This window comes from Miscanthus floridulus, chromosome 4, assembly GCF_019320115.1.
Source record: "Miscanthus floridulus cultivar M001 chromosome 4, ASM1932011v1, whole genome shotgun sequence".
Classification (NCBI taxonomy): domain Eukaryota; kingdom Viridiplantae; phylum Streptophyta; class Magnoliopsida; order Poales; family Poaceae; genus Miscanthus; species Miscanthus floridulus.
The window spans coordinates 93,594,495-93,615,093 of NC_089583.1; the positions used below are offsets into that span (position 1 = coordinate 93,594,495).

General features: G+C 45.9%; 1 protein-coding gene across 1 annotated transcript; it reads right to left on the bottom strand.

The window, feature by feature from the left end:
- Positions 1–1,659: 1,659 nt before the first annotated feature.
- Positions 1,660–2,888, bottom strand: LOC136548836 (uncharacterized). Its single transcript, XM_066540217.1, has 3 exons — positions 2,717–2,888; positions 2,564–2,630; positions 1,660–2,482 (listed from the first exon to the last, which is right to left on the bottom strand). Exons 1-3 carry the CDS (start codon positions 2,886–2,888, stop codon positions 1,660–1,662), a joined length of 1,062 nt encoding a protein of 353 aa, XP_066396314.1.
- Positions 2,889–20,599: the final 17,711 nt, after the last annotated feature.

Genomic DNA, 20,599 nt, shown 5'->3' on the forward strand with positions numbered 1-20,599 from the left:
TGTGGCTAATAGTTATTAGGCAAATTTTGCTATTGGACATGCCAAATGACGCGTCTTTGCTGGCGGACACTGCGTTCTCCATCTTTTGCCGTGAGACACTCTGGTTTTTGGAAATACTGCCAGTGGGCACCGCAACCCAGTTGCACCCAGTTTTGGAGAGAGAAAACTTCATTTTGGACATCGGGTGCCCCTGAACCAGACTTGGCGCCGTCCCAACCTGGTCTGGTTCGACCCAGTTGTAACGACCGGCCCGCACCCGACTCTGTCGTTACAACGGTCTATTCCTCGTTCCCCCTCTTCACCGCAGAGGCGGCTGCGGCATAGGCTGCGGCGGCCAGTCGGGCGGGGGTGCCGACACGGCGTAGGTTGGCGGGCATCGTCGACAGGAGAGCGGGCCTATAGAAGATGGCTATAGGATATGGCGCTTCTTCGTCGACTGGGTCACGTGGAGCGAGAGAGGGGTAGGCGCTGTGCCCTTTCTACCACACAGTGATGGTCGTGGAGCGGACGTCGAGAACCACAAAAAATCTAGACAAGCTGTTCTACACTTACAGGAATCGTGACTAGGTGAGTTTTCTTGATTTTGTTCTTGCTACATTTGGGCGCTTTGAAATCGGATGTAGGGTTCATCCTATTGATTTGGCTTTCGCTGTGAAATAGGGCAACGGTACCTGCAACTTCTTCATGTGGAAGCCAGAGAGCGCTGGAGATGGCATGGATGGTGCAGCAGTGATGGCTGCGTTGAAGGCTCTAGAGAATTCTCTGTTGAACTTGAACAATGTTGTAGTTGCTCAGAGCACTGTTGTGGCTAGAATAGCTGGAGAGCAAATAGTTGTTAGGATGATGGTTGGGGCCAGTGTGTTTGTAGGTGTTGTTTGCTTTCTTGCTTTGTGCATGGTATTGTACAAGCAAGCATGAAGTATGCTTTGTAATGTTTGTGAAATACGAATGAAATGCAGTTTGAATGGAGTAACTTCAACTTGATTTGTTCCCTTTTTTAGTTGTAAAGTTAAAATTGCAGCATCACTACCTTCAACTTAACAGCTGACTTAATTTTAGCATGACAAACATAGGCATACCAGATCATTAATTATGGAACATCATACCAGATGGCAATATCAAGTTCACACCAACAATAGCCAGGTTCACTACATTACCAGATTACAATACCAGGTTCACACCAACAATATACAGGCTCAAAAGCACACAGATTACAATAGCAAGTTCATAGAATCACACAAAAGCACACCAAAAGCACAGGTGGCTCAAAAGGTTGCTTCTGTCTTGATGTTCCCTGTGCAGGCATCAGGCCCCTCCCCTCTTGCTCCTAGTGCAGGCGCTTGGGCTCTGACTCCTAGTCTATGCCCCTAGGCTACCTCCAGCTTGCTGTTTGGCCTGTCTCCTAGTGACTGGGGATCTTGGAACCCTGTAAGATGGCAGATGTGACCATGTTATCAACTACACTTGGCTTTAGATTAAGAACAGTGTTGGCAAGAAATGGATCACTTACTGCACTGATTGCTCAGGAGGTGTAGGCTTAGTTGGAGTTGTCTTCTTCTTCTTGCAGGTTTGTTTCCCCTTGGTGGAGGCCTTTCTCTTCTTCTTGGCTGGCTCTTCTATTGTTTCTATGATCTCAACAACCTTTGGCTTATAAGTCCTTCACTTCTTCTTTGGAGGTGCAGGTGGTGGTGCATCAGGGTCTGCAACAGTTTCATTGCAGGTTTTCTGTAGGTGTCTAAATCCACCACACCTTTTACACCTTCTCCTACCCTTGCTGCTGGACCCACCTCCTTCAACTCCAACTATCCTTCTCTTCCTTGGCCTTCCTGCTGCTCTATTGCATTTAGGAGGAAGGAGGTTGAAGCCAAGGTTCAGCTTTTTCCATTCATCCTTGCTTGGCATTGGAGGCACTGGAGTCGCATAGGCTGCTTTGAACATGTCTACAAAATAGTAGTGGTCAACATAGTCCTCTAAGTCTACCCTTCTGGTGCCAATGAAAGCTAGGGCATGAACACATGGCAAACCAGTTAACTGCCAACCTCTATAGGTGCACTCTCTCTTATCTAGATCAACAATGAACCTCCAAGGGACCAGGTCCTTGTTGACTCCTCCAACTTCACCAACCATTGGGCCACTCTTGTGAATGTTGTACTTCAGATTTCTACTTTTGTTGTGCAGCTCCTTCATGACAGCCGGTAGAATCTTGAAGGTAGAAAACTTGGACAGCGGTTGCATCCTAGTGCAAAATCTCTCCATGATCAACTGCCTTATCTTGTCCATTAGCTCTACAATAGGTAATGACTTCTCTTCCCTGATCCAACTATTGAAAGTCTCTGCTATGTTGTTTGTGACATAGTCACATTTGTTTGTTGTGCTAAACTTACACCTTGCCCATAGCTGCTTGTGATTGTCCTGCAGCCACCTAGTTGCCTTGGGGCATGCCTTGTGCATCTCATTCCAGTGCCTATCATGGGTTGTCTGTCTATAGCACCTTGATGCAGGCCATAAGTTCCTCTCAAACACTTCTCCCCTAAACCTCTTCTAGAAATTCTTGACTAAATACCTCATGCATTCTCTGTGCTCCACCCCATTACTAAAAACTTTGGTAACAGCCTTGTCTATTCCTTTGCCTACAATTAGTAAGCATGGAAACAATGTCAGGTGGGGAACATACAACACTCAATTGAAAAACAAGAGCACAATGAATGCAACATACCTGCATTAGTTGAAATAACAAGACCATTTGGGGAACCAATAGCCTTGTGCAGCATCTTCATGAACCATTCCCAATTCACCTTGGTCTCACTGCCAAATACTCCATAGGCCACTAGGAACATCCAGTTGTGGCCATCTATCTCTACAGCTGATGCTAACTGTCCCTTCCACATTGCTGTCAAAATTGTGGAATCAATTCCTAAATAAGGTCTACAACCTTGCAGGAAGCCATCTATGTATGGCTTCAGTGCTACAAACATCCTACTGAATCTTCTCTTCTCATCTACAATCTCCCACTCAATCTCTACAACACTGTCAGGACTCCTCTTCTCAATCTCCCTTTTCCAAGAAAACACATGTACAAAGCTATCTTCCTAGCCACCCATGATCTCATCTAAGGCCATTTGCTTGCCGTCCTAAACCACGTAGTAGCTCAGCTGTACACAAAAATTCTCCTCCAACTTCTGCTTCAAATCTTTAGCTCCAATAGTTGGATCTTCCCTAAGCCAGTTTATAACTCTGTCCTTCACCCAGTGATTGTTAGCCATACAGTTGTTCTAGAATTTGCTTGTGCTGGCACAATTATGCTTGTGTGGTAGCTTCTTAATCTGCAGCCATCAACCAACGGTTAGCACACAACAATTGATAACTAAATTAAACTAAATGAAGCATTACAAAGCTCACATACCTACCATGTCTTGCCATTAGGTAACTAAGATGCATGAATCCTCCATCGACATCTCTTGGCCTTACAATATGCTCGGTACCGCCGTGACACGCTATATGGAACTACAAGTTCAACTTCATTAAGCACAGCATATTGTCTAATACATCTCTTAAAGCAGAAACCATCTTCAAAAGTAACACCAAGACCTATCTTAGGGTTATCTATGTCAGTGACATGAACAACACCGTCACAGTCCCTCCCATCGTCCACAACTAATGGGTCATCATCTTCTGGGTCACTGTCAGGATAGTAAGCAGGGTCAACATCACCATCATCATTGACCCCATCCTTGTACTTCTCATTCTCATCATCTACTCCTACATACTCCACTTCATCAGCCTCTCCCTAGTCATCTTCAGCAATATCTTCTTCTTCTTCTTCAGCAATAGCATCATCATCTTCACCATCATTATCAAGATTAAGACCCTCATCACCATTAGCATCAGCCTCACAATTACCATCATCATTAAGATCAACAGCTTCACCATTGTTATCAGCTACTAGATTAGGCAGTACAAGTTCATCACAGAGATCATAGCTATTGGCTGACAATTAACCTGACTCTCCTAAGTGATAATAACAGACTGAGAAGACTGAGAGGCATTGGCATTACAACACTTAGACTTTAGCAAACGAGGACCAGTGTCAACAACATGTACAGTCAATGGCACCTTCCTACTGTCCTAATACACATCAAATGCATGTAACAGAGCAGAATCAGAATCTATGCGCACTATCTCATCCTTGGTTTTGTTAGAGAAGGTGACCTGCAGTTCTTGGTCGACCCCATGGACTATCTCCTCACCAAGGCACCCAAGAAACCCCATCTGAGAGAATTTATCCTTGTCTATCACACGCATGTAATTAGCAGTTACATGATAATCATTGAGCCCATCTGGTCTTTGCTCTACATATGCAGGTACGCTAATCGCCAGTCTACATGCGGAAGTCGGATCCATCCTAAATCAACACAAAGGATAACAACCAAACTAAATGATTTCAAAACCATAAGCATTCTACCACATCCGCAGGCATTCATATGCAAATAGTAGGGATTTAAAAGACTCACCCTTTTCACTAGCCATTTGAATTGCAGAACCCTAGGCAGAGACCAAGGGCACTACCCGTTCTTCGAGCTGGGGGACTTCATCTTTGGGGCGTGGGGGAACTCTAGATCCTCAACCCCCATGGCGAATGACGGCCGAGGCTCGATCTATCAGTGGTAGCGGGCACTAGGTGGACGGTAGCACGACGAGCAGTGGAGACGAGTGGGTGGCGGCACGATTGGGAGTGAGCGGCGGCAGCGGGATTGGGGAAATGGCGTGCCTGGAACCCTAACGACGGAGTCGGGTGCGGGCCGGCCGTTACAACTGGGTCGAACCAGACCAGGTTGGGACGGCGCCAAGTCTGGTTCAGGGGCACCCGATGTCCAAAATGAAGTTTTCTCTCTCCAAAACCGGGTGCAACTGGGTTGCGGTGCCCACTGGCAGTATTTCCAAAAACCAGAGTGTCTCACGGCAAAAGATGGAAAACACAGTGTCCGCTAGCAAAGACACGTCATTTGGCATGTCCAATAGCGAAATCTGCCTAGTTATTACTAGTAGTAAGCTATGGCTATTGAAGGATACGTGGACGCCTAAGAGGGGGGTGAATTAGGCAACTTATAAATCCAACTCCAAAACTATGGCCTCTTTTTCTTCCTCTAGCAAAACCTATGCAAAAGATAATCTATCTAGATGTGCAACTACGGTTTTGCTAGTATGTTGCTATCTCTACTGCAAATGATAATAATAAGATCAATGTAACTGCGGAAGCTTAAAGAGCAAGGTAGAGATATGTAAACTCCCGTCGATGACTCCGGTATTTTTACCGAGGTATCGAGAAGCGCGCAAGCTTCCCCCTAGTCCTTGTTGGAGCCCCTCATAAGGAATCCCTCGTAAGGGCCAAGCTCCCGGTCGGGTAACTCCATGGATAGCCTCGGGCCTTCCCCACATGCAAGTGGGTCTCCGATGTGCCTTCCGGCAAGCCTCTCCCGGATGCTCCCCGCCGTCTTCACTATCAAGCTTCTGGCCAAAACGCCGCGGGCCTTGTTCCCTTTGGTACACGGTGGCGGCCGCACCACAAACATGGTTGGTGTGATCTCGCAAGACTTCAAGCCCCTCCGATGTACAACTCTTGTGCTCGCAAGCACGGGGTGGCAAGAGGTATGCAAACCTCACTAAACACTAGGCATACACCTAGAGCAAGCGCATAAGCGGTGGTCTAATCAACCTAAGCACTTCACAAAGCACTTATGCTAATCACCTAATAAAACACTAAGCACTATGCAAGTGGAGATCACTAAAATGGTGTATCAACACCCTTGGTATGTTTCCTCAGCTCCACCATACTCAAATGGCCGGTTAGGGGTTGTATTTATAAGCCCCACTGAGAAAGTAGCCGTTGGGGTCGAATTCCCGCAAATCTGCTACTGACCAGACGCTGAATCGTCCTGACCGGACGTGTTCGGTCATCCCGACCGTTGCAGTCGCGAACTGCCAATCGGACGCTGCCAGCGTCCGGTCGCCTGCCACCGGACACGTCCGGTCGCAGTTTCGCGTGCCTGGAACCTCTCTGTACTCGATCGGACGCTGATGCCCTGTGTCCGGTCGGTTGCCGCCAGCGTCCGGTCCTCACGTCCGGTCGCCTATCTACCGAGCCACTGGTCTAGCGTCCGGTCACGCTTCCAGCGTCCGGTCCAGCGTCCGGTCGCCTCTGCGAGCTCGTTTCTTCGCGATCTTGCGTACGGCTTGGTTCCTATCTTCATGCTTGGACTTTGCTTGATATCTTGGGTCTTCACTTGTGCTTCTAAAGTCTTGCTTGAGGTGTTGATCATCGGATCATCACATCGCCTTCGTCCAAGTCACGTCTTACACCCTATTGGACTACAAAACAAACACTTGCAAATTCATTAGTCTAATTTGGTTGTGTTGGTCATCAAACACCAAAATCCAAAGTAAATGGGCCAAGGATCTATTTTCCTTATAATCTCCCCCTTTTTGGTGATTGATGACAACACGACCAAAGCAAGCAAATAATAAAAATTTTAAATTTAAAAACTATCTACTTGCTAGGATGCAATGCAAGGGGCAAGGTTATATGATTCTAAGAGATACTACTTGAAAGACTATGATACCAATTGAAGACGTAACTTGCCCTTGCAAATGTCCCCATGTGGCATTATGGATTAAAGTCTTGCTTCCTATAAATTCTCCTCATTACTTAGACTAATCCATAATCCACTATCCTCCCTTTCTCAAACCATTACCATTTGTAGACATTAACTTAATGCTTGCCTTTGGTCCTCCAAATTCTCCCCCTTTGGCATCAAACACCGAAAAGGAAGACATTAGTAGCACAAGGGAGGGTCAAATTCCATGATCCTTTGTGTATAGAGTGAAATGGATCATAAAATTTGACTCTCACATTATATAGACTAAGCTCCCCCTAAAAGTATACATACATATGGTAGAAAGCAAAGCATATGCATAATTAGCAATTTATTGCACAAGAGAGTTTAATCTATATAATGCATGGAGAAAGCATATAAAAAGAAATGTAATCAACATGATGATGCCAATTGAAGAATGATGCTTAACTCCGGGGACACCAATTTCCTTACAATGAGACTACTACACAAGTGATAGGTTTGAAAAATTGATACCATTTGAAAAAGTGTTAGTCTCAAAGCATCCAAGTTGTAGACATACTCCCCCTAAATATGTGCACATAAATGTAGAATACTTTGTAGAAATTATGCACATTGATTTTAGAATCAAAAATATCACTTGAAAGATGACATCTCATGAATGTGAGAATCATTTTTAAAGAGATATCCAGGAGAGATTATCTACAATTTGGACTTTGGCACATATTAGATGAACAAAAGTAAGACAAGCTATGTGCCGTGCTTCTAAGCAATTTTAAACCATGTAGGTTTGCTCCAAGGGTTGATAATGTAACCGAGCAAGCCTACCATATGATGTACCTATTGAATGCATGACAAAAGATTTAAGCAAGTAAATGCAAACATAGGTATTAAAGATAACTAGATGCTTTAAGAGTATATCAATTGAAGGACAAAACCAATTGAAATGAATACTAATTGAAAGTAATGACGTCTAGTTACCTAATATGGGAAAGGGAATTTGGGTCCATAGTATTCACTAACCTACTTGGCAATGACTTTGTCCATCAAGATGCACCCCATGAAATGCACCCATACTTTGCCAAGTCTCCAAATTCCCAAAAAGTCCGATGGACTTCTCACTTTCCTTTTGGGATCCAAACCTTCTTGGTGCTCTTCATGTTTGAAATAATTTCCTTTGGCACCTCAAAGCGTTTGACCCCATTGTTGCCTTGCTTGTTCACCTTGATGGCCACCACCTTGTTATTTTTCTTCTTCTTCAGGAGATAAGGTGTGGAGGCCTTCTTGTCCACCTTGTTGGTGTAGGTGTTGGAGAGCTTGCTTGTTTGCTTTTTCTCCTTCTTCTTTGCTCCTCCCCCATTCTTCACCTTGCACTTATAGGACTTGTGACCTTCCTTGTGGCACACGTAACAAACCACAGTTTGTCCTTCATCAAGCTTCTTCACTCTCTTGACGGTGTTATCTTGATGAAGTTGGGTTTGCTTCGCTTTGCCTTTCACTTGAGTCAAGTCCTTGGTGAGGCGAACTACTTCTTGCTTGAGTTGCTCATTCTCCTTTGCAACCTCTTGTGTGCATGTATCTACAACAACTTTCTCAACACAAACTTGGTTGCACAAAGGTGAGTCTAAACATAAATCATTGCAAGAAGTAGAGGCATCCTTTTTAATTGTGTCATTTCTTTTAGATGCCTTGGTGGGGGTATTTTTGATGGCCTCAAGATTAGCAACTTTATTTGTTAGCTCATCACAATGTTTGCCCATGATTTCCATTTTAGCAAGCAAACTTTGATAATCATTTTATGAGCTAGCTAACTTTTCTTTTAATTTTTCATTTTTCTTTTCAAGTTGCTTATCTTTGATTGTGCATACATTTGTTGTTGCATTAGCCTCAAGTTGCTCAATTTTAGTAGATAGTTTAACATTGAGATTTGCAAAGTTTTCATATTGTTCAAGCAAATTTTTGTATGCTTCTTGTGAACTACCTAGCTCTTCTTTTAAATTTTTGAGCTTCTTTTGTTGACTAGTGCAAATTTTAGCATATTTAAGATTTTGTTGCACAATTGTATTATAAGAAGGCAAATCATCATCACTATCGCTCTCACTAGAGGATGAGCTTTCATTACCTCGTGCCATAAGGCACACACACGAGAAGAGCTTGATGATGAGTGCTTGTGCCCTCGCCTCTTGTGATGATCTTCTTCACTTGAAGAATCATCCCATGACCTTATTGGTGTGAGGGCTTTGTTCTTGCACGCCTTCTTCTTTGCCTTGGGTATGGGCTTATTTGGACAAACTTCCACAAAGTGCCCCAACTCGCCGCATCCATAGCATCCTCTCTTTCTTTGCTCGTTTCTTTGATTAGTGAAAATAAGGTCTTGAATTTGGATGGGCACACCCTTGACATTTAGCCTTACGATCATCTTCTCCACCTTTTTGATAAGTTTGATTGATTCTTCATCAAGGTCGGAGGTGGAGGAGGAAGATTGATCATCATCACTTGATTCTTGTTCATCATCATCATCATCCTCATTTTCTTCTTCTTCACTTGGGGAGCTTGAGCTTGAGCTTGACTCAACTTTCTTGCCCTTCATCTTTTTCTTCTTGCTACAAGCGAGAGCTTTGCCTTTGTTTGATGAAGATTCTTCTCCTTGACCCATCTTACGTGACATTTCAAATGCCACTAGCTTGCCAATGACAATGCCCGGGGTCATGTTGCTCAAGTTCTCCATGTTGTGAAGAATGGTGATGATACTTGCATATTTCTTTTATGGTAGAACGGAGATGATCTTCCTCATGATGTCCGCATCTTCTAGCTTTAATAATCCTATTGAATGGAGCTCACTGATAATTAGATTCAATCGAGAATACATATCACGAACAAGCTCATCATCATTCATAGCAAAGGAATCATAATTTTGCTTAGCTAGACAATGTTTTTGCTCACGGACATTACTTGTGCCATCATGGAGCTCTTGGAGTTTTAACCAAATTTCATGAGCGGTATTTAAAGTAAACACTTGGTTAAAAACATCCATGCTAAAAGATTCAAACAAGCAATTCTTAGCTCTAGCATTAAAATGCATTTCTTTTTCATCACTCTTTGTGGGCTTTTCGGGATTCTTAATGGGTTTCATCCCGTCACGAGTGACTCTCCATATACCTAAATCAACCGCCTCAAGGTGGCAAGCCATTCTAGCTTTATAGTATGGGAAGTTAGTGCTGTCAAAGTGCAGAGGCCTAGCGGTATCCATCCCAACGACTCTAAAATAACGTCGGCTCAACAGCAGTTAAGCCAAAGGTCCAAAATGAGCCAACCGGCTCTGATACCAATTGAAGGACACGTGGACGCCTAAGAGGGGGGTGAATTAGGCAACTTATAAAATCTAACTCCAAAACTATGGCCTCTTTTTCTTCCTCTAGCAAAACCTATGCAAAAGATAATCTATCTGGATGTGCAACTATGGTTTTGCTAGTGTATTGCTATCTCTACTGCAAATGATAATAATAAGATCAATGTAACTGTGGAAGCTTAAAGAGCAAGGTAGAGATATGCAAACTCCTGTCGACGACTCTAGTATTTTTACCGAGGTATCGAGAAGCGCGCAAGCTTCCCCCTAGTCCTCGTTGGAGCCCCTCGCAAGGAATCCCTCGCAAAGGCCAAGCTCCCGGTCGGGTAACTCCGTGGATAGCCTCGGGCCTTTCCCACGCGCAAGTGGGTCTCCGATGTGCCTTCCGGCAAGCCTCTCCCGGATGCTCCCCGCCGTCTTCACTATCAAGCTTCCGGTCGAAACGCCATGGGCCTTGTTCCCTTTGGTACACGATGGCGTCCGCACCACAAATACGGTTGGTGCGATCTCGCAAGACTTCAAGCCCCTCCGATGTACAACTCTTGTGCTCGCAAGCACGGGGTGGCAAGAGGTATGCAAACCTCACTAAACACTAGGCATACACCTAGAGCAAACGCATAAGCGGTGGTCTAATCAACCTAAGCACTTCGCAAAGCACTTATGCTAATCACCTAATAAAACACTAAGCACTATGCAAGTGGAGACCACTAAAATGGTGTATCAACACCCTTGGTATGTTTCCTCAGCTCCACCATACTCAAATGGCCGGTTGGGGGTTGTATTTATAAGCCCCACTGAGAAAGTAGCCGTTGGGGTCGAATTCCCGCAAATCTGCTACTGACCGGATGCTGAATCGTCTTGACCGGACGCGTCCGGTCGTCCTGACCGTTGTAGCCGCGAACTGCCGATCGGACGCTGCCAGCGTCCGGTCGTCTGCCACCGAACGCGTCCAGTCGCAGTTTCGCGCGCCTGGAACCTCTCTGTACTCAATCAGACGCTGATGCCCTGTGTCCGGTCGGTTGCCGCCAGTGTCCGGTCCTCGCGTCCGGTCGCATGTCTGCCGAGCCACCGGTCCAGCGTCCGGTCCAGCGTCCGGTCGCCTCTGCGAGCTCGTTTCTTCGCGATCTTGCGTACGGCTTGGTTCCTATCTTCATGCTTGGACTTTGCTTGATATATTGGGTCTTCACTTGTGCTTCTAAAGTCTTGCTTGAGGTGTTGATCATCGGATCATCACGCCGCCTTCGTCCAAGTCATGTCTTGCACCCTATTGGACTACAAAACAAACACTTGCAAATTCATTAGTCTAATTTGGTTGTGTTGGTCATCAAATACCAAAATCCAAAGTAAATAGGCCAAGGGTCCATTTTCCTTACAGCTATGTTGGATCCTTAACTAGTATTAGATAGGTCAGCTATTGTCTTACCTACCACCCAACTTAAAATTACTTTTTAACTTGTTCCTTCTTACTCACACAATTAATAGTTAGCTAGGTGGATATTCCACTTTGTCTTGGTGTTTTGTTCATTGACACCGGTGTGTTTTGTTCATTGACACCGGGGTTGAAGCTGTCTCCATATTTCCTATGGATTTGGGTCCAACTTGTCCCTCTTCAATGGTGTGAGTCAGTCAGTGTCTCCCTCTTCTTTGTGTCACAGTAGTGGTGGTGGTGGATGTGCCAGGTGGAGATGGGTGCTGGGGTCAAGGGTGTGCCGGCAAGCGAGGGCGAGGGCGAGGGCAGGGCAGCAACGACCACGACCACGTCATGCAGTCTAGGTTAAGGTCAGGGCGATGGACGGGTGCAGGGGCTAGGCATGATCTCAATTGTACACTTGATCAATTGTCCAGCCATCCATGCAAAGTTGTGCTGCGGTGTACGTGCTAACAAAGGAAAAGAAAGTTTAAAATAGGCTTACATACATGACCGACGTTGATGACAACTAACGGATCCAAACACTCCATCCATCTTTTCCCTTTGTATCCATCCTATCAAATATAAAACCGGGATGATCCTATCTCATGAATCAAGCATAGAGATAGGACTATCTGGTCCTTAAAAATTAGGGCAGAACTATCGCGTCCCACCTCGTTCCCAAAACAAATGTAAGTGAACCACTATGATCGCATCATAATTCTTACTTACCAATAAAAAGTAGTTGCCCTTGCTGGTGTGAATGAAGTGTTACTTCTAGTTCCAAATAGTGGGAAAGATTATTGAGGGAAATGGATAAGAAAGTTGGATGAGCTAGTTTACTGTGACAGTGATGTAAAAGGTCGCCATGTCGCTAAAAGACGAGGTGTGACCGAAGGTGTGGTTTCACACTTGAGAGTCTTGTGAACGGTTGCATCCATATTCCATTTGGAAAGATAACCGGTTGAGAATTGACTTGTGCACCGTTTTATCATTCCCTATCTCAAAAAAGAGACGTGTAGAAGTTATAGATAATCTTGTCTCCTTTAGATTAGAACACACAACAGCAGAATAGTACGTGAGGGAAGCCATCTCTTCATTCAGTATTCTAAACATTCATATAGTCCACTACGTAGATGTAGCCTTCATGACATAAATGATAATTCCTCCGTTTTAAATTATAAGTCGCTTTAACTTTCTTGGTATATCAATTTTGCTATGTATTTACATATAACGCGTGTCTAGATACATAGTAAAACCGATATATAAAAAAGTTAAAACATCTTATAACTCGTGGAACAATCAATCTTTTAATTAAAGGCGTTCTTAACCAGAATCACTTCACTCCTACTTGGCTAGTTGATTAATAAGTCACCGAAGGATGTCTTGGACGACACCAAGCATCGGTAAAGTCCAGGTCCAGCCGATGGCGACGTCACTGAGCCGCAAAATCAGGACCGGTCTCCATTCCAATCCACAGGCAGGGTGCCCCGGTACTGCACAAAAGCGGGCAGCAGAAGCTGCAGCGGGATCGCTGATCGCAGGAAGCTACCGCACCTCCGATCAAAAAGGAAGCTACCGCACCTGATGCGCGTGCGCCCACTTGCGGCTCCCCATCGCTCTCACACACCCACTCGCGGGCTACCGGACAAAACACAACTTTTTGGGCGTCCGGCCGGCTCAATCAATCGCCCCTGCCCTGCCCAAGTTGTGGGAGGTGCTTCCCCCCTCCTGCCGCGCCGTCGCTCGCCCCCATCCAGGGATCCCCACCCATCCGTCTCCGTCTCCGTCCCCGTCGCGGCGAAAAAGTCGCGTCGTTTAATGGCTCGCGTCGTGCTCGTGCGGTGCGCGTCCACTCACGCCCGCGCTGGCCTGGCCGTCGCGCGGGACGGGACCCCCGCGCAAGGCATGCAAGGCCAACCGAGCCCAGCTGTGGCCTCTGTTGTATGATTGATTGCGCGGTTGGTGTTTGGCTCGTGCCTTCGCGCTCGTGGTGGTGGGGAGCGCACACTCCACTTGCCGGCAGCGATGGCGACGTCGTCGCGTGCGCAAGCGCAACCGCCGGTCTGAGCTTATCCGCCCGCTCCGTTCACACGCGCTCTTGGCACGGATCGTGCGTGGCTATCCTATCTCTACCTCTACCTCTACCGGGCTTTTGGACTGCTTGTGCAGTGTGTGCTTGACTGCAGGCCTTGCTTATGTTAAAATATCGGGAAGGGATAGCCCTGTTCGTTTCTTTTATAATTCGTTTTTTAGTAGAAATATTATTTTTCTCTTACAATAAATCAGTTGGAACAGTGTTTCAGGTTTTTTTCAGCGAAGCGAAGGGCCTTAGCATCAAAACCATGACTGTTTTTTTTATATAAAAAAAGAGCGAATGCGCTAATCTGATGGGAGCAAGCTGCAAGTGGGCTGCACACAGGTGAGGTGTCATAGTACTACACTACTACCCCCGTACATATTTCTTTTCTGGTTCTTTGAACGATCAGATGCACTTTCGCTCGGAGTTTGGGTTTTTAATAAGCTGGGATTGCTGATAGATGCAATACTAGGCCGGCGCTTATCTTGTCCACTACAGCACACCTATTTCCCTCTGTACTGGAACTACCTTCTTCTCCACTTTGCACTCACCAGCTGTGATTCCGTGGGCACATACCGGCCCCGTTTGCTTAGAGAAATTCTGGAGAAATTTAGAGGAATCTAGATGAATCTGAAGGAATTTGTGAGAAGAAAACACTATTCCAGATGAAAAAAAAACAGATAAGCTGGATTTAAAGGCACGCGAACGGGGCCACCAAGTTCTCTTCCCCTTTTATATCTGCCTAGAAACACTAGGCATGCATGGCAAAAACTTTGCAGTACCGGACGCAGAAACGCGACAGAAACAAGCAAGCATGCTTACGAAAATATAGCTGTAGTGATCTGTTGTTTGTTGCTGTGCAAAGAAAGCAAACCTTTGATATCGTTTTCAGTCTGTCACACTGTACATCTGCACAAAAATGAACCGCAGCCCGTCTCAGGAAAGCGACGTGCTCCCTCCGCCTAAAATAATATTATTATCATTTTTTCAAAGAGCTAATAAAGCATAAGTTTACTAAATATATAAAAAAGTACTAGTATTTATAATGCGTAATAAGTGTAACGCCGGAGAATGTTTAGATCACACACCAGCAGGGGCTAGTATGCCCAAAAGGTTACGATCAGCCTGCAAAACAGCAAGAACGTGGCTTGATCGTCGAAACCGATCTAGAGACCGGTTAGGCCGATGTTGAACCTGTACTCGACCGGATAGACTCCCGAACTTCTCCCGGAAAGACCTGTCCGGGAGGAGCACGTGGAGGATGCCCTAGGACCAGCGAGGCCACCAAGGACGCCGACAAATCTCGCCGGGAGACGTGCCGAACGGCAAGAGGGGTTGGAAAAAGGAGTAAAAGGTATAATATGTGTTTTTGATCAATTGGATAGATAGGAACTCAATCGGTCGTGTTTCTCTCATATATATAGCGGGGGTGGTCTTGTACCAGTAGGAAACAACTCCAAAACACGTTCTTCAAGTTTCCCACGCCAAAACTCGATTTGGAAACAAATTGGTTCAGAATACAGGCAGAGTCGGCTTAGCCGACTGGGGGAGTCGGCTAAGCTGACTGGGAGGGGGGGGGGGGGGGGAGGGGATTTGAGCTGGCCAGGCCGCCGACTGGCCTGCCTCGCGCCATCTTCTCCGTTATTTTTTTGCTATTTTGTTGCGCCATTTGATCTCTAACATGTCCAAGACATTTATAACTTACTGCTGGTGCCCAAAATCATCTTGGAACATTTTTAGTGTCAACACATAAGTTTACTAAATATATGCAAAATATACTAATATTTATAATACATAATAAGTATCATTGGTTAAGTTATAAAAAATATTTTTCTAATAATTTATTTAGAGATACAATTGTGAGTCAAACGTAAGAAATTATGACTTAGTTCGAACCTAGAACGATATTCTAGTGGGGGCAGAGAAAGTATAGACATATGATTTGTCCCCTTCTTCACTACTAGAGTATCTTTAACTGTGGCAAACATTTTGGGTTAACCAAGACGGTTTTTGCAACCGTCATGGTTAATCGTGGCTTAACCGAGACGGTTGCTCTAACCGCCACGGTTAATCGATTAACCACGACGGTCGGCTTTACGCAACTGCCTCGGTTAATACATATTAACCGAGGCGGTTGTCTTAACATGTCCGCCCCGGTTAAGATTTTAACCGAGGTGGTTGGTTAAAGGCATCCGCCTCGGTTAAAACATTATTCGAGGCAGCTGTTATTAAGTGCCTGCTTCGGTTAATGATTTCTAGATTTAAAAAAATATTTTTCAAATTAGAATTAGAATTTCGCTAATGAAAACACAGATAAAACAGAAAATAGATGACAAATATATATTACATTCATTCTCGTTCGACAAACCAACATTAAGTTATTACATTAGAGATGTCTTCATCATTGTTTCACAAACACACATCATTCATACATGAGCAACTAAGGTCAGTCATACATATCAACTTTCCTTGGGAAAGAGGTCCGGCAGAATGTAATCCAAGATTCGTAATTGGGTGCTTTAGTTTCTGATCCTCTCGAACTTTGGATCCCGTGCTAATTCGCTTTCCTTGTTGAAGAACGTATTCCCTTCATGCGCGCTCTCTGTGACAAAGTTACATATGTTTGCTGTTGTTTCTCTAAAGTTTTGGTCGACCTCCTCTCTTCGCCACCATCCTTGTGCTTTCTTGCACTGCCGCCAGCTACTGCTAAATCTGTTGCACGTCCTTAGGTACTTGCAAACGTAGAATCTACATAGAACTGAGCCATAAGGTTGTTTGGTGCACTGCACGACATATAATACACAATCATTAAAACGTATATAGAGAGCAATAGTTGGACAGTATAGTATAGGAGTAGTAGTAGATAGAGTAGAAGAGAAGTGTAGCAGCCAACACTAGTGTAGGAGTAGAATAAGTAGGAGTATAGGACCATCAGCAGTAGTATATAGGAGTAGGAATAGTAGAGTAGAGTAGAGGAAAGTAGAGTAGAGAGCAGCAGACAGCACCAGCAGCTCTAGAGAGGGAGAGAGGAAGCACAACAAGCACCAACAGCACCAGCAACACCAAAAATGGAGAGAGCAAGCACAACAAGCACCAGACAGCAACAGAGAGGGAGGGAGCAAGCACAGCAGGCACCAGCCTTGCCCTATGCTAAGTCCTTCAGCCGTTTCAAATTGACCCTGAAGGGCTGCCCGAAGCATAGAAGAGTAACCAGAAAAGAGCAGTTCAGTCGAGCCAGAAAAGAGTGAGATAGAGACATAACAGAGTAGTAAATATAGAAAAGCAGAGTAGTAGTAGTTACCCAGCTGTGATACATTGGTTCGTGAATCACCGTGTGATACGGTATGACTTGGCTATAGTCTAACATCGTAGTAAGAACTAGAATATAAAAGATGGTAAAATAGTTCTGATTGCTTACCACCTGCTTGAAAGTAGCATATGTGCTTACATAGAATGGTTAGTTAATGAACTAATGATGACTACTAATGAAATTGAATATAAGGACTCATGTTTAGTAATGCTTCTGCATATGCAATAACCCACAAGCCAAATAGCATTGCATATCCTTGGAGTCTCTTATTTTTCTCCTATTGGGTAAGTCTTGCTGAGTACAATCGAGTACTCAGGGTTTTATTCCCCCGTTGCAGGTGATCGGAGGATACTTAGAGCTAACTCTTGTGTGTGGAAACCTCCTGGTGGGTTCAGAGAGGATTTCTTTCACGCTATGACCGTAGTGTTTATTTATAACCCTCACAAAAGGTTTTTATAAGAAAAGAGATAAAATCTGCTAGCAGCTCTTGCATAAAAATATCCACTATGTTAATGCTCCATCATGTCATTAAATTAATCATGCTTCCTCTATAACTCTGATAACATTGTTATATTCTGTTGTTATAATAAATTGAGGTAATATTCCCTCTGTAACTCTGATAGCATTGTTATATTCCGATGTTATAGTAAATTGAGGTAATATTCTAGTACTGTAATAAAGTGATGTAAGAAATGACTTAAGAATGTTGTAAGCTTTATTTTCTCATTTATGACCCTGATGGAAAAATATGGATTTTTTAGTTCTTCCTTGGGTTGTGCTTGACAGAACTATGTAGTTTAGTGTCCTCTCTTGGGTACTTAGTGTCTAATGAAAGATAAGTACTTCTAAGAGGCATTAGATTAGGCGGTTCTACCACACCTGCCCCAACACCTTTTTGCTAACATGGGGGTCAAGCGCCCTATGTCCCCGATGCTTTGCATAGAGATGTCCGAGCTCGGGGATGCGGGGCTATAGGAGGTCATGGCGTGGAGGAGACCGGCGTCGCTGACGCTGCCAGGGATGCCTTGATGACATCTAGTCTGGCGGTGTCGACGTCGGCGCCTGCTTCTGTGACCCTTTCTGCTGGGTCGCTCGTGGAAAGTCAGACCATTGTACCCTTTGTGGAACGCTCCACTAGGTACATCATTCTTCGATTTCTTTCTCACCGTGCTAGTTGATGATGCTGGGTTGTTTGAACTTCGTCAATCTTTATGGCGTAGAGAGCCCCTTCTAGGGCCCTTAGTCCTAAGACCTTGAGGGGTGGCGTGTGCCTTCCTATGCGGCCGAAGTTGTTGGGCATCGTCGCTGCCCCCAGAACAGTGACCGGGCTTTATTCCATTGCGGCCCTGCGCTCGCCCCTCGGGGAGAGGCTTGACCTAGGCGAGGACTCCTTTTCATGGCCTCATCCCGTGCGCTCCAGCAAGGCGAGGCCATGAGGGGGTCAAGGTGACCTTGGCAGAGATGTGCGATGCGATTACCGTGGTTGCTCGACTGGGCATGGAGGTCTGGTGTCAGATGGCTGATGAAGTGGCGGTCTGGACACAGGTGAGTCTCCTAGCCTTTTTACCCTGTCCTGTCTGCCCCACTCCTGTTGCGATCATCTGATTGTCTTTCTTTTCTATAGGAGTTGATAGAGATTTCAATGGAGAAATCTCGGTTCTTGCGCCTGTCCTATCAAGCACATGTGAGAGGTGCCACCGACAAAGGCCATTTGGATGCGGTGGAGGCCAAGGCACAATGTTTGCGCGGGGAGTTGGAGACCTCCTAGAGGTCGAGGAAGGAATCAGCCCACCGAGAGGCATAGGCTCGGTCCTAGATCGAGGCTCTAACACCCTAGATGGCTGGCCTCAAGGACATAATGGCTACCCAAGAGGTGGAGCTCATCTCGATAGGCGCTGCTCGCGATGCTGACAAGCAGGGGCGCCAACGCCTCATAGCTGAATAACAGAGGCTACGCTCCTCCTGTAGTGGTGAGTCTTCATCGACTCTACGTTGCACTTTCTGTTCTGTCGCTGTGCTTGTGAACTGGTATGTCTTTCTTCAGGGTTGCGCGCGAGGGTGCTCTCAGACCAGGAAGAGAAGACGGCTGTGAACCAAAAGGTGCTAGAGATGGACAACCAACTGGCAGCGCTGACCATTTTTGGATGGATCCTCTATGACGTCGTGCTCGGCACTGACGGGGGGAGTGCCCAGCTGGTGTCTTGCCTTGACGAGGCTCATCTCCAAGTGGATTCCCTGATTTCTGAGGGGGTTCATTGGGGTGCTCACGCTGCCTTGACGTCGGCTAGCTCACACTATGGTGGTGTCAACTCTGATGTCGTTGGACGAGGATGTCTGCCGTGGAGATCCGAGAGCTACATCCTCACCATAGGCAGTGTCGTTGCTCGAGGTTGTGGAGGCCATCATGAGTAGGGTGCAGGCTGCCACCGTTCGTCTACAGTTCATGGCTCCTGATGTGTGAAAGTCTTTTAGTGTGATTGTTCGGCATTTTGGGTACGATCTTCCTATAATGAACAAGTCTGGGTTCTGTGCAGGGTGGGGCATGGTTGGCACATTCGTTTTGCCATTCTACTACCCTTTTGCTTTTCTTTTCATTCAAATTGGAATGTGCTTCGTTCCCCCTAGCCTTGCGCTCATGGGTGCATGTTTTAGCCTGGGGGCTGGCCCACAGGGCTAAAAGGTACGTGACCGTTGGAGATATGAAGCATCGAGGGTAGATCATAGATCCAATGTGATGTGAGAAGAGAGTGGCCGAGCAGCAAGGGATTCCTTTCCCTCCATTCCCTTTAGCTCGTTTGAGCGACTTTCCTGTTTCCTTTTAGACTCGTGTGAGTAGGAAATCAAGGTGTGGGTCATTGGCTCTTTACGATGAGAGACGTGATTGACAGGAGTTGGAAGGAGGTCGGTCACTAGGATGATGGCAAACAGTGCTGTGCCGCAAGTCATGTACATGTGCCCATGGGTGTAGCCTCCACGAGCGAGTCATGTCCAGCTGCGAGCGCGAGTCGGATTGAGTCACTCGGGAGTTAAGCGTCACTAGGATATAATGTATGGGAATCATGCTTTTTGGTTTGCTTCATAGGTCAACTTTAAGCTTCTGCAACTATTGGTAGGCTTGTATATGTACGTGGATGAACTTAGGTAGAGAGGTTATGGTAAAGGTGAATGTGACTGACCGATGTACCGAAAGTTGTCGTGAAACTGATTGTCGTTATTCAGGTTGCGGTGACCCCTTGAGTGTTTGCCCATGGCAGAGTTCCTGTTCAAGGTGCTATGAGCCCTCGAGCGCTTGTTCTCGATGGAGTCGTTCTAGTCCTTGGGGGCGAGCTAATGGGGTCGCTTCTTGACTACTTTCAGCGGTCATAGCTAGCGTGGATCAGCCTCTCGGGCAGCCTTGGGCTGGTCCCTGCTGGCTTGATGTCCTCGAAGGGCTCATGACCCCCTAGGGATGACTTCTTCACGTCCAGCCTGTTGTAGCTTCTGGCCGAAAGAGCTCGTGCGTTTTGGAGCTTGAGTCCTCCTTGCACGATGTTATCATTGCCGCCACATCTCCACCTCCAGGTGTAATTTCTGCTTTTGACAGAGAGCTATCGTGATCTATCGCTGCGGGAGTTGGCTTTGAGTGCAACGCGGTTTGATCCACTCATTGCGGCATGCGGTGCACTCAGGGAGCCCACATCCTCAGATGCACACACCTCCGAGGGACAACTGATAGTTCATGAAGTGGTATCGCCTGGCTTGTCTATGAACTAGGATTAGATCCTAGTTCTAGGCTTGGCCCTGCATGGCGCAACGCCGGATGGCCACCTGATCACTGGTGACAATG